The following is a 14,147-nucleotide window of genomic DNA, read 5'->3' on the forward strand; positions in this document are numbered from 1 at the left end:
GGATGATTGATATTGCTTCCCCCATCTTCTTGATTTGCATATTGCTTTTCTAGATTTGTTATTTGAGTTTTAACTGGGTGATATTTATATTTTTATAGTTTTATTGTCTTGGTTTTTAACTGTAAGCTGCCCAGGGCCACCCTCTGGGGGATAGGGGTGGCACATAAATGTAATAATAAATAAAATAAATAAATATTTCACAGGGTCTTCTCCTCCTGCTTTAATTGGATTCCCTCTCCATGTTTCCATTAGTTCCCTATTCCGCCTCCCTTCTCCTTGACATTTTCACACTTTGTAAATATTTTAAACAAACTTCAGGAACAATATGGTATATTAGAATTTAATTTGTAGCAGTGGATCTCATAACAAGTAATTATAGACAAAATATGGGTAATGGTGGGGAAATTATTCTTACTTCTTGAGATTTATGTCTGAATTGGAACCATGTTATTCTGTGATATTAGCATTTTTCAAAATTTTCTAATGCAACGGCCGAAGGTGTTCAAAATATGTGTATCGCATAACATTTTATCCAAAACTATATATTCCAAAGTGAAATATACTGAGATTTGTGCATTTCATTAAAATTCTATTCTTACATTACAGAAAACTGCCTGGTGAAAATGTGTGTGTTAGTCAAAATCTGTACCAAAACACATACTTCGGGAGAAAAAAGTACTTTCAAATGCTTACAGATTTTCAAGCAAACTGATAAGTTACAGCAAAAAAGATGAAATTTATTAAAGGAGAATGTGAGTGTAATTACATTGGACAGATTTATTTATCTCTACCCATGAGAGACAGTTGTGAGAAAAATGAATCTTTGGGTGAAAAAGACAAGTTTTTAGAGGCCTCAGATGAATGCGATCACCTTAATAAGACTGAAACATAAAGGCATGTGGAAGCATCCTTGAAGCTGATGTGAACCAGGCCGGTTGTAAACTCCTTATCACGAACATTCCCATAGCAACCTGGGCATCTGCCCTGAGGGAGGATGCCTTCTTCCTGGCATTTGGCACCTTGAACTAATTTGTTTCTTCTTCTCTGTGACACTATTGTTTTACTAGCAGATAACAGAGGGGCAGAGAGTAACTTGAGAACTATTGCTTATTTAGGTATGCCTGCATCATCATATGAATATGTATGCGTATATGTTCTTTTTCCCTTCCCCTTTTTGTAGAACTGTATAAATATCAGAACGTCCATTTTGCCTGTAAGGGAGTGCCTCCCACTAACTTTTGGTGGGGTCCCCCTCCAGTACGTGCTGCTTAATAAACACTGCAGTGAATCCTTGATTATTCTGCATTTGTGTCCTGCGTTTTGATCCCACACAGTCAATAGGACATAAATATATCTGTGATGTATATTGTAGGTCTAATTTAAAGTCATTATATTAGAATCTGTGGAACACCAGCATTGGAATGAAAAGGAGATAGCTATGGCATTGTCTAAGCTGATTTTGCAAAGCCCACCCTGTTGTTGGCCAGATCGAAGACGGAGTAATATTCCTTAAGGAAGACGTCACCCAGGATCCACAGAGGTTGTCCATTCCGAGATGCAACATATGTGGTCTCAATTGCAACTACACAACTTCCACTGTCCTGCGGAAGGAAAATGTGCTTTTAGTTCCACCTTTACTGAAGAGGAAATGTCATTCAATACTTTTGATCTGCTAAGTGTGAAATCATGCTGCGATTAAATTGCATGACACAATTGCAGATATCCATTTCTAATTCAGCTCTCTGCAACCATGTGATTGTGAAAATGCATTTGACTGGGGCTTGTTTACAAGTCTATACTACGGGAGATAAGTGCACTGTACCTGGACCCCAATGTGAATTTGCATGAACGAGTTCAGGACTAGAGATGTGAAGGCCCAGGAGAAATGTAAATATTGTGGAGGCTGAAAAATGAATGAAAAAAAGAGGGGGGGGGACATTTTTCTCCTCTAAAATAGTACAGGTTTCTAGGCCTTCACATCTCTAAAGCTGACTGCAAGGTGGATAGGTCAAATAATGGTGCAAGCAGTGTGCTCTCCATCTGCTCTGGGTGAAACAGTCAAAACTGAGGAATTCTTCATGCATTCGTAAGCTCTCCTCAAACTCTTGGTATGAAGAAGTCAAAGTCAATTCACCTTTTAGAAGGCCTATTGCATTTGCAAATCTAGGAGAACCATTCAAATGGCAATGACCAATCCATTCAAGGTGTATAGCTTCTAAAGCTATCCAGGAGAAAAACAACCAGACGCAATGATACCAATTTTCCTATGCACCCCTGTGCAGGAGGTCCACTCATCATACCATCTGAAGCTTCGTATATCGTATACATACCTGGGCAATGTAGGCAGAGGGAAGCAGTGGGAACTTGGATCCATTAATGACAAAGGTGATGGTGGGCATGCTCGGAACCTTGTCACAAGGCACCACAAACTGCAAGCAAATAGAGTAGAGATTAGGCTAGAACAGAGATTAGTCGGGCTTTGTCCTTGCTAAAACAAGGATGGGCAAGCAAGCTATACTTAGTTCATTTCATTTCAGTGCAGTACGGAATGGTAATCTTTTGGACGCTTATGTTCTGTTTATTATTAACTGCATATTATTATTACTATTATTTAAAGTCAAATCACCATGTAAACCATGGTGATTTGACCTTACATAAAAAGAGAAGGAGAAATTAAAAGAGTCATTAGAAAACTTTATTGAAATATTCATTGATACTAGACTATGCCCAGGTTAAGCATTATGATATTACCAGATCAGGACTAGAACTATTTAGTCCAGTGCTCTCTTTCCAGTAGCAGCCAATCTGATATCTCTGGAAATGAGGACAGCATGTGTCTACCCTCCAGCCAAGCTTGGCATAACACCAATTTTCAAATGAAGTACACAAATAATTTTGCGATACTCTCAGAAATTCTTCAGTGTTCCTCTCTTCACCTACCTCATAGTTACTTTCTGTTGCTCCTAGAGTATTCAGGAATGTGCCAATGTACTGCTGTGGGACAGCGAGCAGAAAGGTTCCTGTATCTACAATTGCCTGGCATCCACCACTGCACCAGCCAGTAGCCTGGTTGCCAATGGCAAACCTACAGAAAGAAGAACAGTGAAATTAGGAGACAGTTTTAGGGCTCTTCCGCCCAGAAACACTCACCTATTGTCATCCTGGCAAAGCGGCAAAAGTATGCCAGCTCAAGGAAGTCCTGACCACACTTTGGACCCCTATAATGACTCGGCCACAAAACAGAATAAGGGTTCTATAGACACCGATGGTCTGGAGGAGGAGCAGAGTGGGAAATGCCTCCTTTGGTGCACGTTATCAGCAACAGAAGATCTGCAATCAGTTGTCCAATCCCATTTCTGTCCCCACCCCACTCCTGCCACTTCTCTTTCTTCTGCTTCTTCCATCCCTGGCAAGATAAGTACTAGGAGATAAAAGACCCTTCTATGCTCTCCCCTATTTTTCTTGCTATAAGTGGTGACAAATCAAGGGAGAGAAGGAGAGAACACAGACCTTCTCACCTGTTCCTGCATGTGTGAGGCTGCACAGATGCTCCATCAGTATTGACATATAGCAAAACGAAGAAATCTACTACATATGATAAATAAGCCTCTATGGACAAATTCCTATCTGCTACCAGAACAGATTTCCCTCCCAGCTACAAAGAGGGAGAGAGGAGTGAGAGAGAAAGAGGGAGAGGAACAGAGAATTTGAAGTAGCAAACACGAGTAGAGCTATATTCCATGGCAGGAAAATAAAAGTGTTATTTCAAAAATGGAGGGTGGGATTCTCTTCCTATATTTCTGGAAAGGGATGTAGGAAGAGGAAGGGGTAGACATAGTGAGAGATTTAAGCAAAAACAAAAACTGCTATAGATCAAATGGAACTATAAATATCACGTACTCATCAATACCAATCTGCCAGTATGTCTCTTCAGTGAGAGGTGCCCAGGAAATTTCTCCAATGAAGAGCCGATCCAGTACCCCTCCTAAGATCAATTCCCCTCCATACTGAAAGGTGGGTTTGCTGAGGGACAGGGGAATGGATGAAAAACAATCAAGGTTAGCCACACTGCTCAAATTTATATACATTAAGCATAAGTTATTGTAGAATCACTAACTCTAATTAACCATAGGCGTTTTCTCTTCAGAATGATCAGATTCTCGCTTTACTCAATGCAATCTGAGTGTTTTTTAAAGGGGTTTCCTTTTCAGGACTCTTGTTCTGAGGTCAGATACATGAATAATTCATGGAAAGGATTCAAACCTGAAGCAGCTGTATGTTAAATCATTTTGAGCATCATGTGAGATTACTTCAACTTCAAAACGCATTTTAAATGTCCCAGATATTCCCCTCTCCTCCTCTCTCAGCCTCAATTATTTTAGAAGTTATCATCAATAGTAGGAATATTAGGAGGAAGCCATGATTTAATTATTCCAAATTAAACTGGCTAGTCTGTTTCCAGACAATATCCTAGATTTTGGTTCTTACCGTGAGAAATAGAAGCTGAAAATGGGTTCAGAAAGCTGTCCTTGATTCACCATCTGCTGCATGACAGTATATGGTCCCATATAAGATAGAGGGGGATAAGCCATTCCCATAATTCCATCAAAATAGATATAATAGAATGGATCGTAGGGTTCATCCTCACTCAAGCCAAACTTCTGGTTCTTAATGACAATATTCTGAATCTGGGGTAGAAGACAAATTATTTTCACCCACAGACAGACACGTGGTAGAAACAGACATTTTAGGAGTTATGTGAAACAAATAATGTGGAACCATAATTGACTGGATTGTCTTTGGAACTAAATTAACTGTCTAGTACTCTGGAAGAATTTACTTTCCTTACGTTTGACTTGTTAATCTGTAATTAATTAGCGGAGGAATCATGAAATAAGTATTTTATTTTTTCAATTTATTTCACCTTGGGTAATAAAATCATCTGTGCAGACACTAAGATTGGGTTATTTACCTGTCACTACAAATCTATACTGAAGCCACAATCTTTCCATTGCATATACCCAGCAGTTATCTGAGCATGACAACTCACAAATTTCCCTCATAAACTTTACTACCATATCTTATTTTATATTTGATTAATCCACTTCTGGAGCAACCTGGGAGGCATCCAGGGGCACTGCCCTACAGATTGCCAAGTGCAAAGCCTTATTTATTAAGTTGGGCTCTAGGGATCAGTTGAGACTGTTTGTACTGTACCAGCCCCCCTGCTGCATAGCAACCTCCCTGCCAGAGTTCCCTGACTCCATGGCCAGGTTGGCAGTGGAGTTCCCCAGGCTTATATTCTTGCGGGACTTCAACTTGTTTATTTATTTATTTTATTCAATCTAGGTCTGAGGTAGCTCATGAGTTCATGGCCACCATGACAGCCGTGAGCCTGTCCCAGGTCATCCAGGGCCCAATGCATAATAGTGGTCATACGCCTGAGCTGGTTTTTCTATCAGGGCAGTGGCAAAGTGTTCTGAATTTGGTGGAGATATTAGTTTCTCCAATGTCATGGTCAGAACTCTGTGGTGAGCCTCAACTTGTGGAGAAGACATGGCAAACTGAAAACCCCTTCGCAAAAGTGGAACTGATGACTGTGGAGAAGACCAAAGAACGAGTGAATAGACCGGTTCTTTGGAGCCTCTCTGGATAAGGAGAAAGATGGGAGATTGCCCACATGTGCTCCAGATGGCTGCTCCTCATGAGGAGACCACAGCACAGTGGTCTTCTGTGGGTTTGAGCACCAGGACATGAAGGGATTAGCCATCTTGCAACCACGGCAGAACTTGTTAAAAGACACTAAGTTTGCAAGCCTCACTTTCTAATCACTTTTGGAAATTGCCTATTAACCATCTTAAAGCTATTAGAGACCTTCAGAATAATAAATTTGAAAAGTCTTCATCAGGTCAGTTTATCATCAGCTCTGAACAAAAGAAAAAAATCCAATTTTAATGTATGTATTCTACTTACTCTGTTGTTTTAAGTATTGCATTTAAACATTACTTTTTGAATCTTGTTATTGTTCATTGTTTTAATTTCGTAAATTAACTTTAGGAGTCCTTGTCTTGAAATCTAGTATCAAAATACTTTAAATAAATACATAAATAAAATTAAATAAGGTCAGTTCATTCTACCAGGAGATTACTGTTTCTTAACTTGGGCAACAGTGGAAGATTCCTAGAACACAATTCAAAAATGAGTGACCACACAACACAAACTTCAGATAGTTCACTTACCCGCACAGTATCATATCCCACCCTGACAGTCAAGTCACCACTCCCATAGTATAGGGTATAGCTTAGCCCGTCGTTCTGGTATGTAGAAGATGCACTAGGGTTGAACCTTCTGTGGTTCCCTAGAATAAAAACAAACAAAAACTACATATCTATCCATAAGTAGCAAGAGACAATGCTCATCTGGATTCCATTTGTTTTGTCCCATTGTGTTCAATTTACTGTTGTGGCCCAAATAAGAATGGTAAGAAATATTCCACAGTTAGCCAAAGGAAACCAAGGTGTGGGCATCTCTCACAATTAAATAGTTCCCCTTCTGGCTTTATGATGTTTCTTTACCATCAGAATGGTAATATAATCTGATAGAGAGAGAGAGGTTCCTATCAGTCATGAGACTGCCCTTGGAATGGCCTCCTGAGAGCTGCATTCAAAACGTTAGCAGGGTCCAGAATAAACACCACATTTAAATTTTATTTCACTCATATCCGTTCAGGACAATTAACATGACACTTCCCACTTGCTTAACGATTTCTCCTTTCTGTCAAGTTCAGTAGCAACCTGTAGAGGGGGCAGAGAGCCATACCCAAGGATGATGAGGGCCTTCAGGTTATACTCTGTTAGCAATAAAGAAATGGGATGAAATATCTGAGAGCTGTAATGCAGTACAAGCCTATAACTGAGTTTAATAGGAAGGTTTCTCAAATATATGTACATATGTGCATACATAATTATAGCATTTCCTGACTATTACCCAATGGCTGTATTCATTTAATTTAAATCTTTCCATTGCAGAAATCAAGTAGCATAAGGATGGGACACCGGAAAGTCTATGTTTTCTGAAGACTGCAGGTCCACATCAGAATCAGACTAGTAGAAAATAAAGTTGTATAATTGATCTGAAAAATAGTGTCCGGTCAGAGCTGTTTCTTTATTTATATTCCTTTTTAGTCTGCTCTCCATTAAAACTAATCTTAAGGTGGGCTAAAACTGCTCTTGTAGATGCCCATTCCGTGTAATGGTATGTGGGAATGACCTTGGGAGACAGGAGGGAAAGCCACAGACTGGACAAGTGGCATGTCAAAGATTTCTCAGCTCACGGAAGGAGAGGAGGCATGGGAAGCATTTCAGAAGGGACCCTACCTACTTTTCCAGAAAGTAAAAGGAAAGGAGGGGAGAAATACTTTCAGTCTTGCAAGATTCCGTTAATGTAACCTTACAATAAAGATCGAGTAAGTACTCACAGTTGTGCTTCTTGTCTGGACTACCTTGAAGGGTTAACATTTAGCCACCACATTTTCCCTTGCTTGGACATACAGGATTTCCTTTATAATATTCAGTGTATGCAATGCTCGTTAAAAAAGGGCTGGGTTTTGATCACCTACCTTTTTGATTCTGTGGACCCCTTGGGTATTACTACGATGATATCATATGCAGTTTCAGGCAGTCCTACATCACATTATCTGAATTATATATTTTAGGGACTGAGTTTTTACTAGAATAACACTGGAAGTTTGAAGAATCAAAAAGTCTTCCTGAGGAATTAGAAGCCATCAATCATTTGCATAAATCTAATAAGAACTCAATGATGAGGACCCAAAATAGACTGTAGCAATTTGTTTAGAGTTTGGGGGTTTAACACTAGATTAGTACAGCACAACTTGCTGCATTTAACTGTATTGCTATTGCTGTTTCAAAATGATAACCTGTCAAATGAGTTCTGTTATTTTGTGACATAACATCATGATGGAGAATGTGAAAAAAATTGAATTGAGGAAAAGGCCAGAGTCGGCTGTGAAGGAAGAAGAGGAAGAAGAAGACAGCAGAAGCAGTAGTTGTAGCAGCACCAATATGGGATTTTGTTTTTATTCTTGTTGCAAGCGCTCTGTTAGGGCAGATATACTTCACTGGATTGAATAAACACACATCAGTGAATCAGCTCACTATAACAAAAAACCCCATTGGCCAGAGACACACTCACCACAGGCTGCAGTGTTACAGTACACTGATGGTACCCAGAGATCAGAAGACCCGGTATCCATTGCAACCAGGAAATCCTGTGGTGGAGTCCCAATACTGATCTCTCCAAAGTAGAAATTCTGCCAATGAGAACATTTCAGTAAGATGAAAGATTTCATGGTGCCTTTCTATTCTTCCAACCCCTTTCCTGAATGTCCATTGTTCCCCTTCTGCAAAACTCAGTAAGGTGAATTAGATCTTGAAGAATTCAATTTTATAATGCATTCCATTGCAATTATCCAAGATCATTTAAAGAAAAGGATCAAAATGACTTAATTTCTTCTGTAATTATATCCATTGTAGGATTCAAGAAAAAGCATGAGCGCTCAGCTGCAGCTTTGTTTGCTGTTTTATAACTTCCACTGGTGAAGGAAAAAAATCATGGCTGTTCCCTTTGGTAACGGGAACTCCTAAACTGAATGCATGAACCAATATTTGACTGGATTTTCCTTTCGGGAATCTTGCTTAAGAGAGTGGACATTCTTACAATACTATCCTATATATTTAATGAGAAATACATCCAGGTAACTAAGTTGGATTCAGTGAGTTCAGATTTGTGGGAGTACAGTGCAGTCCTGTATAAGTACATCACTCTGTGCTTAGTAGGATTTATTCCCAGGTAACTGGGGGAAGGGTATGGGATTTCACTCAATGACAGATAACAGGCTAATAATAAAGGAATTACCAGAAAACTGGACAAAGATCAGTTCCTTGTTCTTTAAAGAGATGTTCTTGTTATTTTAATACTCACACTCATGTAACTGGTCATTGATTCATAAACAACATGGAATTCATTGGGGCGGTATTTCAGACCAGGGTCAACATGGTATTTCTTCATGAATTCCTCCAGCATCCCTTTTTCTTTCAGGATCTCCCGAAGGGATTTCCCTTTCTTCAGAACGATTCTGCACAGGATACAAAACAAAACAGAACAAAAACCCTCAGGACCATCTGAAAGCATACATTTCTCATCCTTTCTGCATGTCCCTTATGTCCTTTTTGTTCACCTCTACATTGCTACTAGAAATTGCTAATGTCGGAACTTGCTAGTTGCTATTGAAGCAAGGCACTGTGTGTGCCAGCAGAAATACAGTATATTCACAAAGCCTGAACTCTTAAGCTTTAATTTGACATAAAAAGGTAAGAATATGACTTTGCCATGTAACTTTGGCAATGTAGGCCCTCAGTTAGCTAACCCTGATACATCCTTGTCTTAGCTTAAGGATTATCACAACTGATTGAAATACACACCGCTCCACTTCTTCTGACAGGTGGAGATAAATCAGTACCAGAATCAGCCACTTCATGATGTCCAGGCTCTTCGTCAATACGATCCAGAAATTCTGTGAAGAGGTATTCCTGCTGTGTCCCCAGCTTTATATTCCCAATTATTGTCTACCAATTTATCCCTACCAATTTATCTGTTTACTTTTGATTACCTATGTAATTATTCATACTAAAATCTACATTTATTTTCCTATGAATGATAGAAAGGCAGGTTCTTTTGTTAGAAGGGGTTTAAATACTATGTGCCCTTGATTTTTTTAAGCAAAAGACGTTGAGTGATTATCAAAGTTTTGCTAAGAAAATAGTAAAGAAAATCAGTGATAAGTTATCAATAAGCCATAGCATAATCAGTTTCCTTAAAAGTTTTTCCCAAATATTTCAGAAGTAACAAAGGACAAGTTAATAACCCTAGCTGCTGTGACAAGTACTTAGGAATTTCAGTTTCTATTTGAGTTCAGTAATTATCAGCCGTAAGCCAAGGTGTCTCTCCATAAAACATTGGCTCATTTTAAAAGATAACCTTGGGAACTGTGCTAACTAATAAAGAGTTGGAGCCACATTTAGTCACGCATACAGTAGAACTATTCAACTCCTAACTTATTTAAATCGCATTACTTTGAGCCTGAAACCATCAATTCATTCGCTAACACGATGTTTATAAATACTTTTTCATTAAAACAAATTCAAAACATTTTACTGTAAATGTTTGATTCTAAATTGCACTAAGCTTAGTTCCAAGCTAAATGTACTTTGAAAACCTTAGTCTTTCTGATTGATTCATGTTTGAAAGACAAGATATCTTATTTAACCTGTCTGTTAGCAATAAAAAGGGAGGGAGAGAAAGAGAGAGAGAGAGAGAGATCTATCAATTATAAAGCCATACTTTAACTGTTTAAAAATTTCTAACTTTAAAGCCCTGTTCAGTGTTTGTTTGAATGTCCAAGATTTAGAAACTGTTAGAAGATGCCCGTCTCTTTTCCAACATAAATTTGAGGTGCCTTTATACGTTCTCAACAATTTCTCTGGTGACATACCAACAGCACATCATTTTATAAAAATTCTCTTTAAGATTATACCATAGTGTAAATTTCAATCCTTTCAGCTGCATATTTCCCCATTGTTCTGTCCATATATTATAACCAAAAATGTTAGCCCACTTTATCATACCTTCTTTCACTTCTTCTTCTGTTTCAAATTGCAATAAAAGCTTATACATTTTAGCAATTACATGTTCATCATTTGTACACAATGCTATTTCAAACTCAGTCTTACAATGTTCAAAACATAAATTCTTTTGTCAACTTTAAATCTTTCTAATAATTGTAAATACGAGAACCACTGACAACTATATCTCTCTGCCACCAGTTCTTTTCTTGATTTTATTTTACATTCGGCTTGACAGTATTCTAGCATCTCACGATAAGTTAGCCTTTTGTGTTTGGCTATTATTTCTTGTCTATAAAATGTTTCTTGTGCTGAGAGCCCCAAAGGTGTTTTTGGGCAGAACCTGGGTTTGTATCTATTCCATACTCTCAATATGGCACGTCTAACATAATTATTTTTAAAATCCACATTAACCTTGACTTTATCATATCTTAAATATCCATGCCACCCAAATCTCAGGTCACGTCCTTCTAACTGCAAAAGCCTTCTATTTCTCAACCACACCCACTTTCATCCAAACCAAACAGCAAGCTCCAAAATGCAATTTTAAATCAGGTAAACCCAATCCTCCTCTTTCCTTTTGTAACATCTTATATTTAACTCATGTTTTCCCCTCTCCCACACAAATTTAGATATATCCTTCTGCCACTGTTTAAATGGTGCATCAGTTGTCAAAGTAGGCACTGTCTGAAAAAAACCCATCATTCTAGGCAAGACATTCATTTTTAAAATAATTATTTTGAAATAACATACAATTTATATTTGTCATAGTGTTACCCAAATATTTTACCTTCTTCTCAATCTTCATCAATTCTGTTTGATCTTCTATTTCCATATTTTGTTAGCATCTTTGTCTTCTGTTTATTAATCTTGAAATCTGCTAATGCACCAAATTCTTTTAATTTGCCCATTAATATTTCAATTCCCTTTAAAGGATCTTCCAGAACCAACATCAAGTCATCTGCAAAAGCCCCTAACTTATAAGTTTCTTTTTAAATCTTTATTCCCACAATCCTCTCATCTTGTTTTATATCTCTATTTAATATTTCAAGAAGCAAAATAAACAAGAGAGGAGACAGTGGGCATCCCTGTCTTGTTCCTTTTTGTATCTCACAGGGTTTTGTTAGATCTTCATTAACAATTATTTATTAATTCAGAAGACCTTTGACAGTTCAAATTGTCAAAGGTCTTCTCTGCATCTTAGAAAATCAATGTGGTTTGTTCTTCATTACATTACTCCAAATATTCCAAAATGTCCAACACATTTCTAAGATTGTCCTTTAACTGTCTTTTAGGTAAAAACCCACATTGTTCCTCGTGAATAAATTCTTGCAAAATTATTTTCAATGTATCAGCTAAAATGGTTGTGAACAACTTGTAGTCATTATTCAATAATGATACCGACCTATAGTTTTTTTTTAACATCATATCTTGTCCCTCTTTAGTTCTTAATGCTATATTGGCCTCTTTCCAACTCTCCGGCATCTTTCCTCCCTGTAGGTTAGCGTTCATCATGTTTTGTAAAAGTTCATCCTCAAAACATGTATAATAATAACCTGATAATCCATCTGGCCTAGGCACCTTTCCTAGTTTAATCTTTTTTATAGCTTCAGAAACTTCCCTTATTGTAATAGGTCCATTCATAATCTGTCTCTGTTCCTCTCTAACCCTCAGTAAATTTTGTTTCTTTAGATATTCGTCCATTTTCTCTAGAGAGATGATACTTCCTTTATACAAAGTGGAATAATATTGATGAAATGCTTTTTATATGGCCGCATTGTCCATTAATACAGTATCTCCCTCTTGTAATTTCAATATCGTTTTTTTCTTTTTCTTTTCATAATTTATATGCTAGCCACTTCCCTGGTTTATTTGCAAACTCAAAATATTTTTGCTTTACAGAATTCATTTTCATTTCCATTTCTCTTACTGTTAACGTAGATAATTGTCATTGTAAAAGCTTAATTTGTTGAGAAATACTTACAGTATATTCTCTGGAAATTTATTTAATTCTTCTTCTTTTCTCTTTAGTTTATTCAAAATAGCTTGTGTTTTCTTTTGACTCTTTTTTTTAAAGTTCAGTATTATGTTATATAAGCTAACCTCTAATAAAAGCTTTACTTGCATCCCAAACCATTCTGAAATCAGTGCCCTTACCTAAATTATTTTCAAAAAATTCTTTTAATTTATTTTTATAATCGTCCACTATTGCTTCTTTTTGTGGCAACATTTCATTTAGTCTCCATCTAAAAGAATTAGATTTTCTTTTATAAACCAAACTCACGGGGTTATGATCCAAAAAAGTCTTTGGTAATATCTCTACTTTAGAAACCTCAGTAGCCAAGTTCTTTAAAATCCAAATCATGTCTTTTTTGAAAAGGATCTATGTCTTTCAGAAAAGTAGGCATACTCTCTTGAATTGCCATTTTTCTATCTTCGTATATCAACCAGCCCTAAATTGTCCATCAAATCAAAGAAAGCTTTTAGTAATTTACTGTGAGTGATTTTAATATTTTTCTCAGAAGTTCCATCCAGTTGTGGGGAGATCACTCCATTCCAATCCCCCATCAAATACCAATTTTCATAAGAAGAACCTATTAATCTCTCCATAAGTCATTTATAAAACAATACTTTGACCTCATTTTGGGCATAAATTCCCAGTATCAAAGTCATAGTCCCATTCAAATTAATTTCCACCCCAACAAATCTACCATGCTCATCAGTCAATACAAGTTCTAGTTTTAGTTGGGGATTTATATACAAAACGACTCCATTTCTTTCTTTCCTTCCTTCTTTCTTTTTCTTTTTTTCTTTTCTTTTGTTTTGCTCCTGCTGAAATAAATTCTTCATACAAATTTTTATAAATCAAATATTTTATGTCCTTTTTTCTAATATGTGTCTCTTATAGGCAAATTATATCTTGTTTTAATTTTTTCCAAATAATGATTTTTTTTCTCTTTTGTGGAGCATTTGTGTCATTTATATTACATGTTAAGCATTTGTAATCCATAATCAGGCCAAAAATTTAGAAAAATCAATATCTGTAGTGCCTAATTCAGTATCATCCCTTTCAGTTTCCTTTTGCACCTGTTGGAGTTTTTGTGTAGTCTCCTCTGACACCTCCATTTGAATCTCCTCCAATTCCTCCTTGAATTTTTCTAGAAATTCCCTCACCTTCTGGATAGAATTCAGTCAAAACTTCTGCTATTTAAAAGTAAAAATCATACCTTCCAATTTATGACATCAAAATGGGATCTTTTTCTGCTTCAATCTCTCAATCAAAAAAGAATACTCTTTTTTCTTACATAAAATTCTAATAGGAATTTCTTTAAGAACAATTACAACTGTATCATCAATCTTTGGTCTTGTATTAAAATGCTGCTGCAAAACTTGATCCCTTGTCTTCTTCCTGACAGTGTGCACCAAAACATCCCTTGGAACTTT

At 37.0% G+C, this 14,147-nt stretch overlaps 1 protein-coding gene across 1 annotated transcript; it reads right to left on the minus strand.

The window, feature by feature from the left end:
- Positions 1–324: 324 nt before the first annotated feature.
- Positions 325–9,646, minus strand: LOC103049549 (pepsin B-like). The gene is made up of 9 exons (XM_088153527.1): positions 9,504–9,646; positions 9,004–9,157; positions 8,215–8,332; positions 6,240–6,358; positions 4,489–4,688; positions 3,901–4,023; positions 2,941–3,085; positions 2,331–2,429; positions 325–1,601 (listed from the first exon to the last, which is right to left on the minus strand). The coding sequence occupies exons 1-9, from the start codon at positions 9,557–9,559 to the stop codon at positions 1,449–1,451; spliced, it is 1,167 nt and encodes a 388-aa protein (XP_088009653.1). The 5' UTR covers positions 9,560–9,646; the 3' UTR covers positions 325–1,448.
- Positions 9,647–14,147: the final 4,501 nt, after the last annotated feature.

This window comes from Python bivittatus, unplaced genomic scaffold (assembly GCF_059951505.1).
Source record: "Python bivittatus isolate LINGU-HERP-01145 unplaced genomic scaffold, Pbiv_v1 ctg000700_np1212, whole genome shotgun sequence".
In the NCBI taxonomy this organism is placed as follows: Eukaryota; Metazoa; Chordata; class Lepidosauria; order Squamata; family Pythonidae; genus Python; species Python bivittatus.